General features: G+C 43.1%; 1 protein-coding gene across 1 annotated transcript; it reads left to right on the forward strand.

Annotated features, from left to right (window-relative positions):
* The first annotated feature begins 7,129 nt into the window (after window positions 1–7,129).
* Window positions 7,130–7,654, forward strand: LOC127812704 (uncharacterized). Its single transcript, XM_052353224.1, has one exon. The coding sequence runs from the start codon at window positions 7,130–7,132 to the stop codon at window positions 7,652–7,654; it is 525 nt and encodes a 174-aa protein (XP_052209184.1).
* Window positions 7,655–14,263: the final 6,609 nt, after the last annotated feature.

Below are 14,263 nucleotides of genomic sequence, written 5' to 3' on the forward strand. Positions count from 1 at the left end.
TCATAGCATATTATAAAAGCAAACCTAAATTGATTTTATTTATTTTTATATTTTGAACATAAAAAAAGAAATATTATTTTTAAAATAGTATTTTACATCCATGAAAAAAACAAACATTTAAAATTAATAAAAAAAATATTTAAATGTGTTTGATTACACATATTTATTATAAAAAATATATAAATATTATAAATATTTTTTATAAAAACAATCAAACACTCTTAATTTTTCTATAAAAAAATGTGTATGGTACAAGCATTTAAAGATTTTTTTCATAGAATTCATTTTCCAAGAGGGTGGGGTGGTTTTTATTTTCTAAACAATCATTACTTAAAATTAAATTCTAGATAATACAATCAAACACACCCTTATTTAAATAATTTTGATAACTTGCAAATAGTTTTGAAACAAGAAATAAAACTATATTACAAACACAAAATACTATAGTGTAAAGATATTTTTCATGTTATTTCCTTTAAAGCCATATTTGAGATTTTGGGACCCTGAGTTGAAATATAAAAAATGGATCCCCGAATTGTAGTGTACATTCAAACTTTAATTTTTCATAATAAAACATCAAAAAAATAATTAAATATTTATACTATGTCAAAGAATAAAATCGAAAAATTTCTAAATTATCAATTTAAAACTACTCTCCTTATAATTTTATAAGCAAATATATCAATCACGTTTACATAATCAAATTATTTAAGCATTTTTTTCTCAATAAACAACATATCCAATCCATTTAATTTGTCTTGTGATATAGTTGAGCAAAGATAAGTCTTGATCAACTTTAACTTAGAAAAACTTTTTTCTGTAGATGTAACTGTAACTGGTATAGTCAACAAAATTTTATAAGCAACACAAGCATTAAATAAACACCCATTCAGTCTCTTCAAATAGTTCATCACATCAATTATTATTTTTTTCTCTAGGTAAATAGTATTTCAAGACTGTCAACCCCAAAAATAAATCATCTCCATCAATATCGGAATAACTATTATGTATCAAGGATTTTTTAAGATTCTTATAAGACTCCAACAAAATATCATTATCAACACACTTCAACCTCTCCGAATTAAACAAAAATCCAAATGTTTTCTCATATTTTTTAAATTATTCAAATCTAGTTTGAAATGAAAAATGAGCTCGATCAATTCAGAGCTGGCCCAACCAGTTTAGGGGCTCTAGGCAAAAAAAAATAAATTGAGGCTTTTTAAAAGCATTAATTTTTTATAAAAAAATAATATATATTTTTTAAAAAAATTCATCATTTCATTAAATTAAAAAAAAATTGAAGTTCAATCAACTACAAAATTTGTTAATTTTTTATTTCAATCAATTACATAATTGATGTCATTTTTTATTTTTATTTATTAATTTTTTTAAAAAAAATTGAAAACATCATTTAATTTTACTATATTTGTATTCAACATCAAATTCATACTGTGGGTAAAAAAATATTATTGGTAGACCTACATTAATTCAATTATTACAATTATTAGTTATGTTACGGATATTTTCCGCTCTACTCCTTATGGGCTGGACTTAATTCAATGGGCCAACCCAATCGTGAAAGGCCCAATAGACCTCGAGCCAAGCTCATTGAAGTGAGCTCACATGCTGTTAGAGCCCAGGCTCATATGGCGGGGCCAAGCGAGCTCCCGATAATGCCTCTAACTTATCAATCTATTCGGGCGAACCCCCAGCTACGTTTTGATCGAGCTCTCAGTGACCCTTGTAATTCGTTGGCTCGGCCAATCAACTCGCGTAACGGGAGGGACGTATGCCATGGAATATCGGTATGTTAAAGGCCGCCCCAACTGGACCATTCAGGCCTATTTTCTTTACCCATTTGACCGGCCCATGCCGGTCCCATCCTGCCCTCTTTGCAACAACATCATTACAGCCACATCTGGGTTTTCGCGCGTTCACCTCAAATTCCATCCTCATTAATGACGGATCCCATCCACATTAATGAGGGTCTCATCGACGCCTTGCTGCTGCATGAACGAACATTCTCGCCGACACCGGCTATTCCATCCCATCATCTACATATGTACAGCGCATGTAGAAGGGCATGTCCTCCTATATATCAACCAGCTCTTTTGAGAGCCAGGATATGTTTTTCCCACTGACTAATACCTTACATACCTACTTACTCACTCACTGACTTAGGCATCGGAGTACCTTGTAGGGATGGGCCGGTGGGTTAACAGGTCGAACCAAACATCCCATATCCTCCCTCTCGGATCCACCACACTAGTGCAGGCCAATGAATCACCGTCGACCGATTCCGAAGGTCGACATTTTGGCGCTAGAAAGAGGGCCGCTCTGGTCAACATCAATGCCGAAAACAAGAAATATAAGAGGTTCTGAAGTAATGACCAATCAACCTGTGAATCATGCTAACCGTCTACCAAAAATTCCACAAGCTAGGGGAGTTGTGGCATCCATTTCCATGCCTCATCCTGCTGGATCTATCCCTGGAGCCCCCGTGTGGTGATCTTATCCACCCGTGGCTCCTACCCCTAGTGCAGAAGTGACGTAGACCTGATAGCAATATCAAGAAACATTGGAGAACACTGTCATGCAGCTCGCTAACGCGGTTAAGGCGTTAGCTCAGACAACACAGGTGTAAGCGAGGGCTTCTCGACCTCCAGATGGAAGGCCTCCTCCAGAGGAAAGAGGAGTCGGAGGGATACGCAGCGAGCTAGATCTGTTCGCTCCTCTAACCTACACTCTCGAAGGACGGAAGAATGGCGACGCCACGATGAGGAGCCGGGGGTGCACCTAGCCAAACAAAGGGCCGGTGCGAGCCCTTGTAGAAATCGCTATGAAGGCATTCATGAAGGAAGTCGTCGACTTGAGAATCCGCGCCGTGGGGATTCCTCGGTCGGGATCAGCAGTAGTCACGCTGCCCATCGCTACTCCCCTGATCGTGAGAATAGGGGGCGACCTCCCCCGCGAGATCGCCACCCCTCAGAGCAAGACACCGCACAGGAAAAACAACCCCCCACCAGGCGGTCTGCAAACCAGGACCCTATAATGGGGGAATTACTGCTAAGGATCCAACAGCTGGAGGTGAGACATGGGGCACACAGCCGGAGGGAAGGCCGTGAAGAGAGGACCCCATTTTCCAGAGAAATCGAGATAGAGCCTCTTCCCCGCAAATTTAAGGTCCTCAGTATCCCTTAGTACAATGGGGACAACGACCCTTACGACCACCTGGACGCCTTCAATGTTCAGATGGACCTGCAAACTTTCGGCTCATTAGCAAAATGCCGAGCTTTCCCTGCGACCTTGGGAGACATACCCCGGGCGTGGCTAAGAAGGCTCCATCCTGCAGTATTTGCAATTGGGATGAGTGTCAAATGAAATTCATAGACCATTACAGGTCACTCCGAAGGCAGCTTGCCCCAACATGCCATATCGCTATGGTGTTCCAACGGTCTGGCGAATCTTTGAAAGATTATATAAAAAGGTTCAAGCGCAAAGTGAATAATGTGGAGAGCCCTTCCGATGAAAGTATACTGACCGCGATCTTCGCCGAGCTTCGAAATGATGGGAAGCTCTACGAAAGCATTTATAAGTCCCCAATAAGAGACCTCGGCGAGTTTTTTGAGCGAGCTGTAAAAGAGGTTCGATAGGAGGAAGCTTTCAGCTTGAAAAAACCAAGTGACCAAAAAAAAGAGGGAGAACACACCGGCCAAAATAAGAAGAGATGTGACGAAGACACCAGCAAAAGAGATCGGGGACAGAGCCCCAACGATCAGACTGCCAAGAAGGCAAGATATGGTTAGGGAGTGGAACGACTTGCACGCCAAGGACAATATGAAAGTTATAGTGTCTTATCTGACTCCCAAGACAGGATCTTTGCCACGGAGCGCAACAAGGAAGACTTTGGAAGGCCTAACCCTCTAAGGACTCCCAACAAATACAGTAGCAAGAGCTAATTTTGTGCCTATCACAACAAGGCAGGGCACACCACCTCCGAGTGTTGGGCACTAAAGGACACGATTGAAGAACTAATCAGGAGGGGTCGGCTGCGTGATGTGGTGCGTCCAAGAGATCAACACTCCGAACAGCCAGCCCAACCGAGTCCTCATCGAGCTCCCAAGCCAGACCAAACACCTACGGTGAGAACCATCTTCACCATTCATGGAGGGCCTCATATTGCAGGGACTTCTAACAGATCACACGAACGGTACGTTCGGGAAGCCGGTCACTTTTTACTCGTTGGGGATGGCAGCTAGGAAGGATCCTCCAAGAAAGCCAAAATGGCTTCAAATGATATATCTTTCACTAAAAATGATTCTAGGGACATGCATTGGCCAAACAACGATGCCCTCGTGGTCCAAGCTAAGATTGGCAACATGGAGGTGCGAAGGGTCATGGTGGACATGGGTAGCTCATTAAACGTCATGTATAGGGGATGTTTTGACCAGATGGGACTAGGGCCAGACCAGCTGACAGCCTCTCCAAAGCCGCTGTATGGATTCACTGGCGACGTAGTAATCCCGAAAGGACGTATAAAACTCCGGCTAACGGTTGGGGAATCAGGCCTCCAGGCCACAACAATGACGAATTTCCTTATCATTGATAGTCCCTCCGCATACAACATCGTCATGGGGAGACTTGCCATGAAGGACCTGGACCTACTTGTCTCAACCAATGCCCTGACCATCAAGTTCCCAACCCCAAATGGGACCGAATGCATGAGGGGCGAGCAGTATTCGATAAAATGCTACTATGAAGAGGCACTGAAAATAGGACTCAAAGGAAAAAAAGTGAATATGGTCTCTGGAGGGGAAGCCCAAGTCACTAGTAGTCGGGGAGTCAGTCACAACCTAGACCCGCGTGACGTGGATTGCGACGGAGCTGCCAGCCCAACAGATTAATTGGAAGATGTTGTAGTCAGTAGCCACGATGCTGAAAGGCACCTCCAGATGGGCAAAAGTCTCTCTCTCGAGGTAAAATCCCAACTTACTGATTTCCTTAAAGCAAATTTGGATGTGTTCGAATGGAACCACGAAGATATGGTGGGAATAGACCCAAATATAATGCAGCATCAAGTTAATATCAATCCCAACTATAAGCCGGTTCGTCAGAAGAGGAGACTAATGACGGTTGAGCGTTATATGACCCCGAAGGAAGAAGTAGACAAGCTTTTGGCCAGCGAATTTATTAGGGAGGCCCATTACCCGACCTGGGTGGCGAACCCGATCTTGGTGAAGAAAAAGAATGGAAAGTGGAGAACTTGCATCAACTTCTAGGACCTAAACAAAGCCTTCCCAAAAGACAATTTCCCTCTGCCCAGAATTGACCAGCTTGTAGATGCAATGGTTGGCCACCAACTTTTGAGCTTCATGGATGCCTATTTGGGGTATAATTAGATCCCTATAAACCTCGACGATGAAGAACATACATCATTTATGACTGATCGAAAATTATACTACTATAAGGAATGCAGGAGCGATGTACCAATGGCTAATCAACATGATGTTCGGAGATCTAATCGAAAAAACCATGGAGGTATACGTTGATGATATGCTGGTGAAGTCCAGACAGACCGCTGACCACATTAACAACCTAGAGGAAGCATTAATTCCAAGTTCTGAGGAAGTACCAAATGAAGTTAAATCCACTCAAATGCTCATTCGGCGTGGCTTCTGGAAAGTTTTTAGGGTTCATGGTGAACGAAGGGGGGATCGAGGCCAACCCCGAGAAAATTCGAGCTCTACTGGACATGCGATCGCCCACCAAGACTAAGGAAGTGTAAAGCCTTAATGGACAGGTCACTGCTCTCAGCAAGTTCGTCTCCAAATTGTTTGATAATTCCATCCCATTCTTTAATATTTTGAAACAAGCAAAAAACTTCATATGGATAGAGGAGTGTGAGAACGCTTTCCAGCAGTTGAAAGAATATATGGGACGGGCTCCCCTCATGTCAAAGCCAAAGGAAGGGGAGGAATTGATTGTCTACCTGGGAGTGTTTGAATATACAGTTAGTGCCGCATTAGTGCGAGAAGAAGACCGAGTGCAATACCCGGTATACTATGTCAACCACAGACTACTCGATGCCGAAATAAGGTACTGCCCCATGGAGAAGCTCGCCTTTTCCCTTATGGTCACGTCTAGAAAGCTACAATCGTATTTTCAAGCTCATCGGATTGGCGTGCTGACCAAACATCCGCTAAAACAGATCTTATAGAAGCCTGATTCATCTGGCCGCCTGCTCAAATGGGCTATTGAGCTAGCCTAATTCAACATAGAGTACAAGCCAAGAACGGCCATAAAGGGGCAAGTATTGGCAGACTTCGTCGCAGAATTCACAAAACTAGTGGAAGAGCCCTCCCTCTCATTCTCTCCAATCTGGGAGTTATTCGTTGATGGTTCTTCCAGTGAGCATAGGTCCAGAGCTGGCGTACTCTTAATAAGCCCAGAAGGACACAAGATTCCTTATGCACTAAGGTTTGGGTTCAGAGCGACCAACAATGAGGCTGAGTACGAAGCACTACTGGTTGGTCTGCGCTTGGCAAAAGAAATCAAAGCAGAGCAATTAAAATTTTTTAGTGATTCCTAGCTCGTAGTTTGTTAGATACAAGGGGAGTATCAGGCAAAAGGCCCAAAGATGATAGCATACCCTCAGAAAGTCCATGAATTATTTCACCTTTTCGAGGAGTGCGAAGTGAATCAAGTCCTCCGGAGCCAAAACTCTCACGCTGATGCCGTAGCCTACTTAGCATCAGTAGGAGATGCAGACTCATTGAGGGCCATCCCCATAGAGTTTCTAGCAACACCAAGCATAGAGGGGAAAATTGAGACGTTGATAATTGAGCTAAGGCCAGGTTCATGGATGAAGCTGATCGTTGACTATTTGCAAGAAGGGAAGTTGTCAAGTGACAAGCTAGAAGCACGGCGTACTCGAGCTCAGGTAGCCAGATATTGTATTTACGATGATGTGTTGTACAAGCGAGGATTCTCAGCCCCATTACTCAGATGCATCGACAAGCTTGATTGTCGAGTGGTTCTCACTAAAATCCACACCGGCCACTGCAACAATCATGCTGGGGGAGTGTTCTTGGCTCAAAAGGCATTTCGTCAGGATTTTTACTAGCCTACTATGAAACGAGATGCTACGGACTTGGTGAAGAAATGCAACGCATGTCAAAGGTTTGCAAATGTACCGCGAGGTCCCCCCGTCTATCTTCAACAAATGAACAACCCTTGGCCTTTTGCCATATGGGGCATCGACTTGATCGGGCTACTTCCGACAGCTCGTGGTGGGTATAAGCATACTATTGTGGCCTTAGATTACTTCACCAAGTGGGCAAAGGTGAAGGAGCTCGCACAGATATCTACCGCAAAGGTAGAAAAGTTTGTATTGAACAACATCATCTGCAAGTTCGGAGTCCCTCAAAAGATAGTCACAGACAACGGAACCCAGTTTACCAGCGAGCAGTTCGTCCAATTTTGTGAGTCACTAGGGATCAAGAAGAGTTTCACAGCCGTGGACCACCCACAAGCTAATGGGCAGGTTGAAGCTGTCAACAAAATAATCAAGCAGATATTAAAGACTAGGTTAGAAGCCAGAAAGGGTGCCTGGGTGGACGAACTACAAACTGTGCTCTGGGCTACCGAACTATAGCTCGTACAACCATGAGAGAAACCCCATTTTCTATGGTATATGGATTTGAGGCGATGATCCCAGCGAAAAATGAAGTAACAAGTCAACGAAGAGCCACTTTCAACCCAAAGAGCAATGATCGGCTACTAGCCACGAATCTCGATCTGATTGAAGAAGTAAGGGAGGTAGCTCGCTTGAGAGTCGTTACTTACAAACAGCGCGTGGCGAGGTACTATAATCGGAGGGTTCGAGTTCGATACTACAACATCGGCGACCTCGTGTTGCGCCTTATTCTCCCCGGGGCTTGTAAGAGCAGCGAGGGAACATTAGGACCAAGCTGGGAAGGTCCCTACACTATAAAGGAAAACCTCGGCAATAGAGCATATCACTTGGCCGACATGGGTGGAGCAACTCTCCCATGCGCTTGGAACTCAGAACATCTAAGACCATATTTTCGATAAGCAAACATTTTTCCCTTTCTCGTATTTCCAGTTATCAATTAATGTCTTGACTTCGTTGATATCACTTTATTAAATTGAATATTCTGTTTGAACGATATGTCTTTCATCTCAGCTAAATCCTTTTACACCCACACTTTGGTGGTTAAAAATACAAGTCGGAAGGCGGCCTGGGGTTAAAAGGCTATGGTTTGCAAGCTGGGGCCCATTCATCTTGGCCGACATGCCATGGTTTGCGGCTTATCTAAGCATTTATCTTAGTCTTTGCCCTAGGTCATGGTCAGCGAACTAGAGTCCACTCATCTTGACCAAAGTGTCATGGTTTGGCACCTATCAAGCCACCACCCCAATATATATATATAAAAAAAAAACCTTTTGAGTCACTAGCCGAGGTCCTCTTATCTCGATAAAAGTCGTGGACTGCGACCTACTTGGGTGTTCATCTTGACCTCGCTAAAGCCCTTAAAAGTCATGGTACGACAGATGAGATCGAATTACAATATGCCTGGATGTATAACTTAACGACAAAATATGAACTAATTTAACGATTCAACAAGCTACTGTATGTTAGCTTAGATCGTGACCTATTGGACATATGGCTCGAACTGATAGTACCTTGTTCAAACATATTATCTAAAGTTGCTTGTTTCTAAGCTTTATTAGGCAATGAGCTAGGGGTATTCTCGGATTAACCAAATTTTAATTTTGTCTCTGTGTTCAGCTTCCAATTCGCAGCAAATGACGAAGAGGCAGAAAATTCAATTGAATAACAAATGTGTTGCTCCCAAAGTCTAAGTACAAGAATAAGGAAAGAAAAGAGAAAAGAGTCTAATGGCCTAAGGAGACTGGGCTGAAGCTGCCACTTCTTAGGGAGCCAGATTGGTGGTATCCTTAGCAGAAAGATCGACCACGATCTGATAGGGTTCGGATGGGGTTGCAACGACTTTTGAGCTCGCACCATCGGCGGCATATTTCTTCACCGCCTCCATCGCTTCCTCGCCGAAGCAGGAGAAGTCGAGGTCTGGGTGCACTTTCCACAAGGTGAAGACAAACGCACTACATATATCAGACTCGACCTCCTCACGCTCCTTCGAGATCCGAACCTCGAAGTCGACTTTCAACTGATTGAACTCCTGCCGGGATTGCTCCAAAGCACCTTGCGCCATAGCCAGCTCCGCCTCGGCCTTATTTAGCTTTGAGGTCACTTGGGAGAAGGTCGACTCATACATTCTCTTCTCGCGTCCTAGCTCGTCCTCAGCCTCCCGCTTAGCTCTCTCAGCCTCCTTAACCTGGTCTTGCATTCCCTCGGCCATGTTCCAGTATTTCGTGGATTCACTGGTCACAAAAGCCAGGTTCTCTTCCAGTTTCTTCTTATCTTTTTTTAGTGCCTCGACGGCGGCCTCAAGTTTCTCATTTTCTTTCGCGGTGCAAGCTCTTTCTTCTTTTTGCTTGAAGACGCCCAGGAAAGCCTACGAAATTTGAAAAGTCAGCACACTAGAAAAAGATAAAATAGAGAAGTACAAGAGAAGGAAAAGAACCTTACAAGAAGACCGTGGCAAGTGACATAATCGTCAAGCGCCTCACCCAATACTTCCCTCCTGTTCAGATTCCTGGCATAATTACCAAGGACCCGATCCAAGCAATCAAGGAGGGAGGAGAAGTACGTCCCACGGGCTATGATGTCAGACGTGCTCGGCTCTGCAGAGGTGCTCGTTTTCTTTCTCTTGTCAACCTAGGCCTGCTGAGCTACTTGCGAGGTCGGAGGAGTCTTCCTTTTGCTCCCGGGAGCCTCATCGTGAACCACGGACTTCCCGCGACTCACGGTAGCTATGGCCGCCCTGGGCTGCAAGTAGGTACTTGCGGGAACTGGCTTTGAGGAAGTCACGACCGTTAGTATGGGGTCAAGGCAAGCAGACTGATGGGGTCGCAACTCGAGCCGGCCGCTTCAATATGAGCTCCCACCCCTTGAGCTTTTGCAGGAGAAGAGGACGTGTGAACGGCCTTAGGCACGCTCGAGATAGTGGAAGAACCAGGTTGTTCGAGCTAGAGCCTTATCGCCTCTGATAACGTTGGTAAGGCCGCAATTGTAATTTCACCACGAGCTCTACCCTCCCTGATTGGGCTCCCGTCAAAATTAGCCTTGTCAAAGACTGACCTTATCTCCCTTTGTCCACGTACTCCAATGTCATTTTTTCTGTCTTCCTTGATGTTGAAAGGAGAAGCAAGCTCGTAGTCGCAAAGCAGAGAGTCGCAGAACTCGTAGTCGTCTTCGTCGGTCTTTGCTTTCAAAGCCGCTTGAAGGTCTTGTGCCTCGGAGATGGTTAGCTCAGGCTGCCCCCTGGTGACGTCTGTAAAATTGGAAAGACACCCGTGTATAAAAATTAAGAACAACTAAATTGTTCCTACATGTGCGGGCTGAAAAACTACTTACTCGGCGCAAGAACGAAGCTAAAGTTTTTAAGGTTTTGAAGAGAAGAGCAGGAAAGGTAGAACTATTGGGACTTATAGTCCCCTATATTGGACCTGCCTTTGGCTTTCCCTTGAGGCAAAACTTTCTTGCAATCCGAGGAGTGAGCTGCCATATAGTACAGCCCGTCCTTAGTACCTTTGAAAGAATAAATGTACCTCAGTATTCTGGGGGTTGGAAGAGGAAGTTTGTTCCTTTTGAAAAGAAGGGCAATAGAGGTTATCTGAGCGTATGAGTTCGGAGTCAGTTGGAAAGGAACGAGCTTAAGGTTATTTAAGATATCTATGAGGTAGGGCTGGAATGCAAACCTAAAACTGAATTCTAAGTGTTGGGGCTGATGGCGATGAACCCCACAGGAGGAAAAGCTGCGTGTTCACCAGGAGAAGGGACCATCAGACGAGTACCGCAGAGGAGACAGTACATGGAAGCATACGATGTCAGCTCGCTGACTATCAACCTCGAAGGATACTGCTTGAAGATCTAGCGAGTTGCACACTCCTTGGCAGCTCACTGGGTCAATACGGGGGCAGTACGCTAAGAAACCCTCTCAGCGACCTTTGAATCAGATGAAGCCACGTTTTGAGTAGTCCGCGGTAGCATCATTTCTCTGTGCTCCGAAGAACTAGAGGTGTCATCATCCTCTACCCTGTGGTTGTGGCGCTTCCGACCTGATGTAGACATCTACGGAAAAAAAAAGAGAGAGAGAGAGAAAAAGAATCAGAACGCTGAACCGAAACTCCTAGAGACACCTCCTATCAATCAGGTCGCGTGCTTCGCAATAGGGTACGGCACGAAAGAAAATGGGGCTGGGCTTTCTAAGCCTATTAAACCTCTTAAAATAAATAAAAGTTAGTCCTATAAGACACACAACCATCGCCAAGAGATGGGACATAGGGACGAAATTAACGGGAAGAATGGAAGCAGAGACGAGATAGATTAAGGGAATGCAAGAAACTTACTGTCCTTGAATCAGTTGCTGCAAGAGTCAGGGATAGGAACCAGTTGAGAAGCGAGGGAAAAGAAACTTCGGAACTGACGTCAATGGAGCCTTGGAGTCGAGAGGAAAGAAGTTGCAGAGGCAATGAGTGTTTTCGAAATAATGCGGTAAAGAGGGAGAGGGTAAACCCCTCTCCCTTTTATAATTCAAGGCACTCCACTGTTGGATGAAGAGACCGACGAGCTTCCCTAGATCCAATGGCGGTGCGAGAAAGCGTGGGGCTTACGGACATGATGATTGAGCGGTTATGGGAAATGTGCGCATTAAATGCACCGCAGACAAGACATGCTGCATGAAATGGAGCTATATGAAATGATTGGGCGGGAAGCTAAAAAATGTATTAACAGCTGGAATGACTGGTACATGTCAGCTCCCAATCCGAAGGTCGCATCGCGAGCTGGGGGGCTTAATGTTACGGGTATTCTCCGCTCTACTTCTTATGGGCTGGGCTTAATTCAGTGGGTCGGCCCAATCGTGAAAGGCTCAGTAGACCTCGAGTCGAGCTCATTGAAGCGAGCTCACATACTGTTGGAGCCCAGGCACATATGGCGGGGCCAAGCGAGCTCTCGGTGATGCCTCTAACTTATCAACCTATTCGAGCGAACTCCCAGCTACGTTTTGAGCGAGCTCCCAGCGACCCTTGTAGTTCGTTGGCTCAGCCGATCAGCTCGCGTAACGGGAGGGACGTATGCCACGGAATATTGGTAGGTCGGGGGCCGCTCCAACTGGACTATTTCGGATCATTTGACTGGCCCATGCCGATCCCATCATGGCCCCTTTGCAACAACATCATTAAAGCCGCGTCTGGGTTTTCGCGCGTTCACCTCAGATCTCATCCTCATTAATGACGGATCCCATCCACATTAATAAGGGTCTCGTCGACGCCTTGTTGCTGCATGGACATCCTCGCCGACGCCGACTATTGCATCCCATCATCTGCATACGTACAACGCATGCAGGAGGGCATGTCCTCCTATATATCAGCCAGCTCTTTTAAGAGCTAGGGTATGTTTTTCCCACTAACTAATATCTTGCATACCTACTTACTCGCTCACTGACTTGGGCATTGAAGTACCTTGCAGGGACGGGTCGGCGGGTCAACAGGTCGAACCAAACATCCCATCTCCTCCCTCTCGGATCCACCACACCAGTGCGGGCCACCGAATCACTGTCGACTGATTCCAAACGTCGACAAGTTATAAATTAAATGAGTAATTTAATTAAATATTAAAAATAACCTAATGATTTTTTTTTAAATTTACATTAGACCCATGAAAAATGTATTATAAATTTATATTAGACTATATCTCAAATTATCTATGTTAAATAAAAATGGTTGGAGATACATGTTGGTTGAAAAGTAACAAAAATAAAAGAAAAATAGCTAGCTTAGCTGTTAATCAATAATCACAGCACAACAATCAACAAATTAAAGTAAAAAAAAATATGCACGCAAGAATACAAAAACTTAAAAAATAACATATGTTATACACCCAAAAATAAAAGTTAAAAGGAAAAAAAATCAAAATTATTGAACACAAATGTTGTTGTTTCTGTCTGCAATCTATCGAAACGACGAAGCCTGAAGATTGAAGTTGAAGGCTTGAAACGAGGCTGCAAATCGCACTGTGAGTTTGTGGAAATTGAGTCTGAAGCCTGAACTCTGAAGCAAGCAAGCAAGCGAGAGAGAGAAAGAGAAAGACACTGAGAAGTGAGAAGAATGAGTGAACGGAAAAAGTGAAGAAGAAGAACACGTAATGAGCCAGTGACCCAGATTGCAGAAAGAGAGAGAGAATAGGGGAAAATGGGTTTAATTGAAATTTTGAAAGAGAGAGATAGGAAAAATGAGGGGAGGAGAAGAGGTGAAAGTGAAAAGTGAGTTTAATGGGTGAGTTTAAGAATTAGGAACTCTGAATACACTACAAAATTGGGCAGACAACGGTACAAAATTGGACAGAGAGCATGGGAAGGAAATATAAAATTAGTATTTTGTATTTAATTTTTTAATAAAATATTTATTATTAAAAAATAAAAAATATATAAAAAATTATAAAATTTAAAAAATGGGGCCTTTCACAATTGGGGGCCTTGGGGCAATCACCTATTTGGCCTTACAGTAGGGCTGGCACTGAATCAATTATGAAGATGAAATAATCTATATATATATATATATATATATTATAACAAAATAGCCGTCAAATTTCTTTCCCGCCCATTTTCACTTTCTATTTTGATATTTTATTTATTTTTTTGCTTACCCAAAATGAAATTTTTATAGATCATTAATTAAGTCTAGATTTGTGAAAAACGTGTAGTTCTTGAAACTTATAAATGATTTTATTTATGGTTAAATAGTGTTTGGAGAATATGTAAGCATGCTAGTATATGAAGAAGAAAGATCTAATTCATATTATTAATTTTTAAATATTAACATAAAATTTAATTAAAAAAATTACAGAAAAATAAGATTTTTTTAAATCGGGAGAAATCTTGAGATATCAAGTAATATTGCTAAATACTGACTGCCAAGCATATTTTTAAAAAATATATATTTTTTTATTTCCCATAATTTACCTCTTCTCTCTCAATAAAGCCACCACTCAAAACTCTAAAACCCTTAATTAGTTTTAGAACCATGCAAAAAAAGTACAAATCTTATATATGTTTATATTACTACTTAATTTTGAAAAATAATTAGTTTGTAGGTT

Source organism: Diospyros lotus, chromosome 11 (genome assembly GCF_014633365.1).
Source record: "Diospyros lotus cultivar Yz01 chromosome 11, ASM1463336v1, whole genome shotgun sequence".
Classification (NCBI taxonomy): Eukaryota; Viridiplantae; Streptophyta; class Magnoliopsida; order Ericales; family Ebenaceae; genus Diospyros; species Diospyros lotus.

What these genes read in the sequence shown, in the direction of transcription:
- LOC127812704 (XM_052353224.1), top strand. Translation starts at nt 7,130, where the DNA reads ATGAAACGAGATGCTACGGACTTGGTGAAGAAATGCAACGCATGTCAA.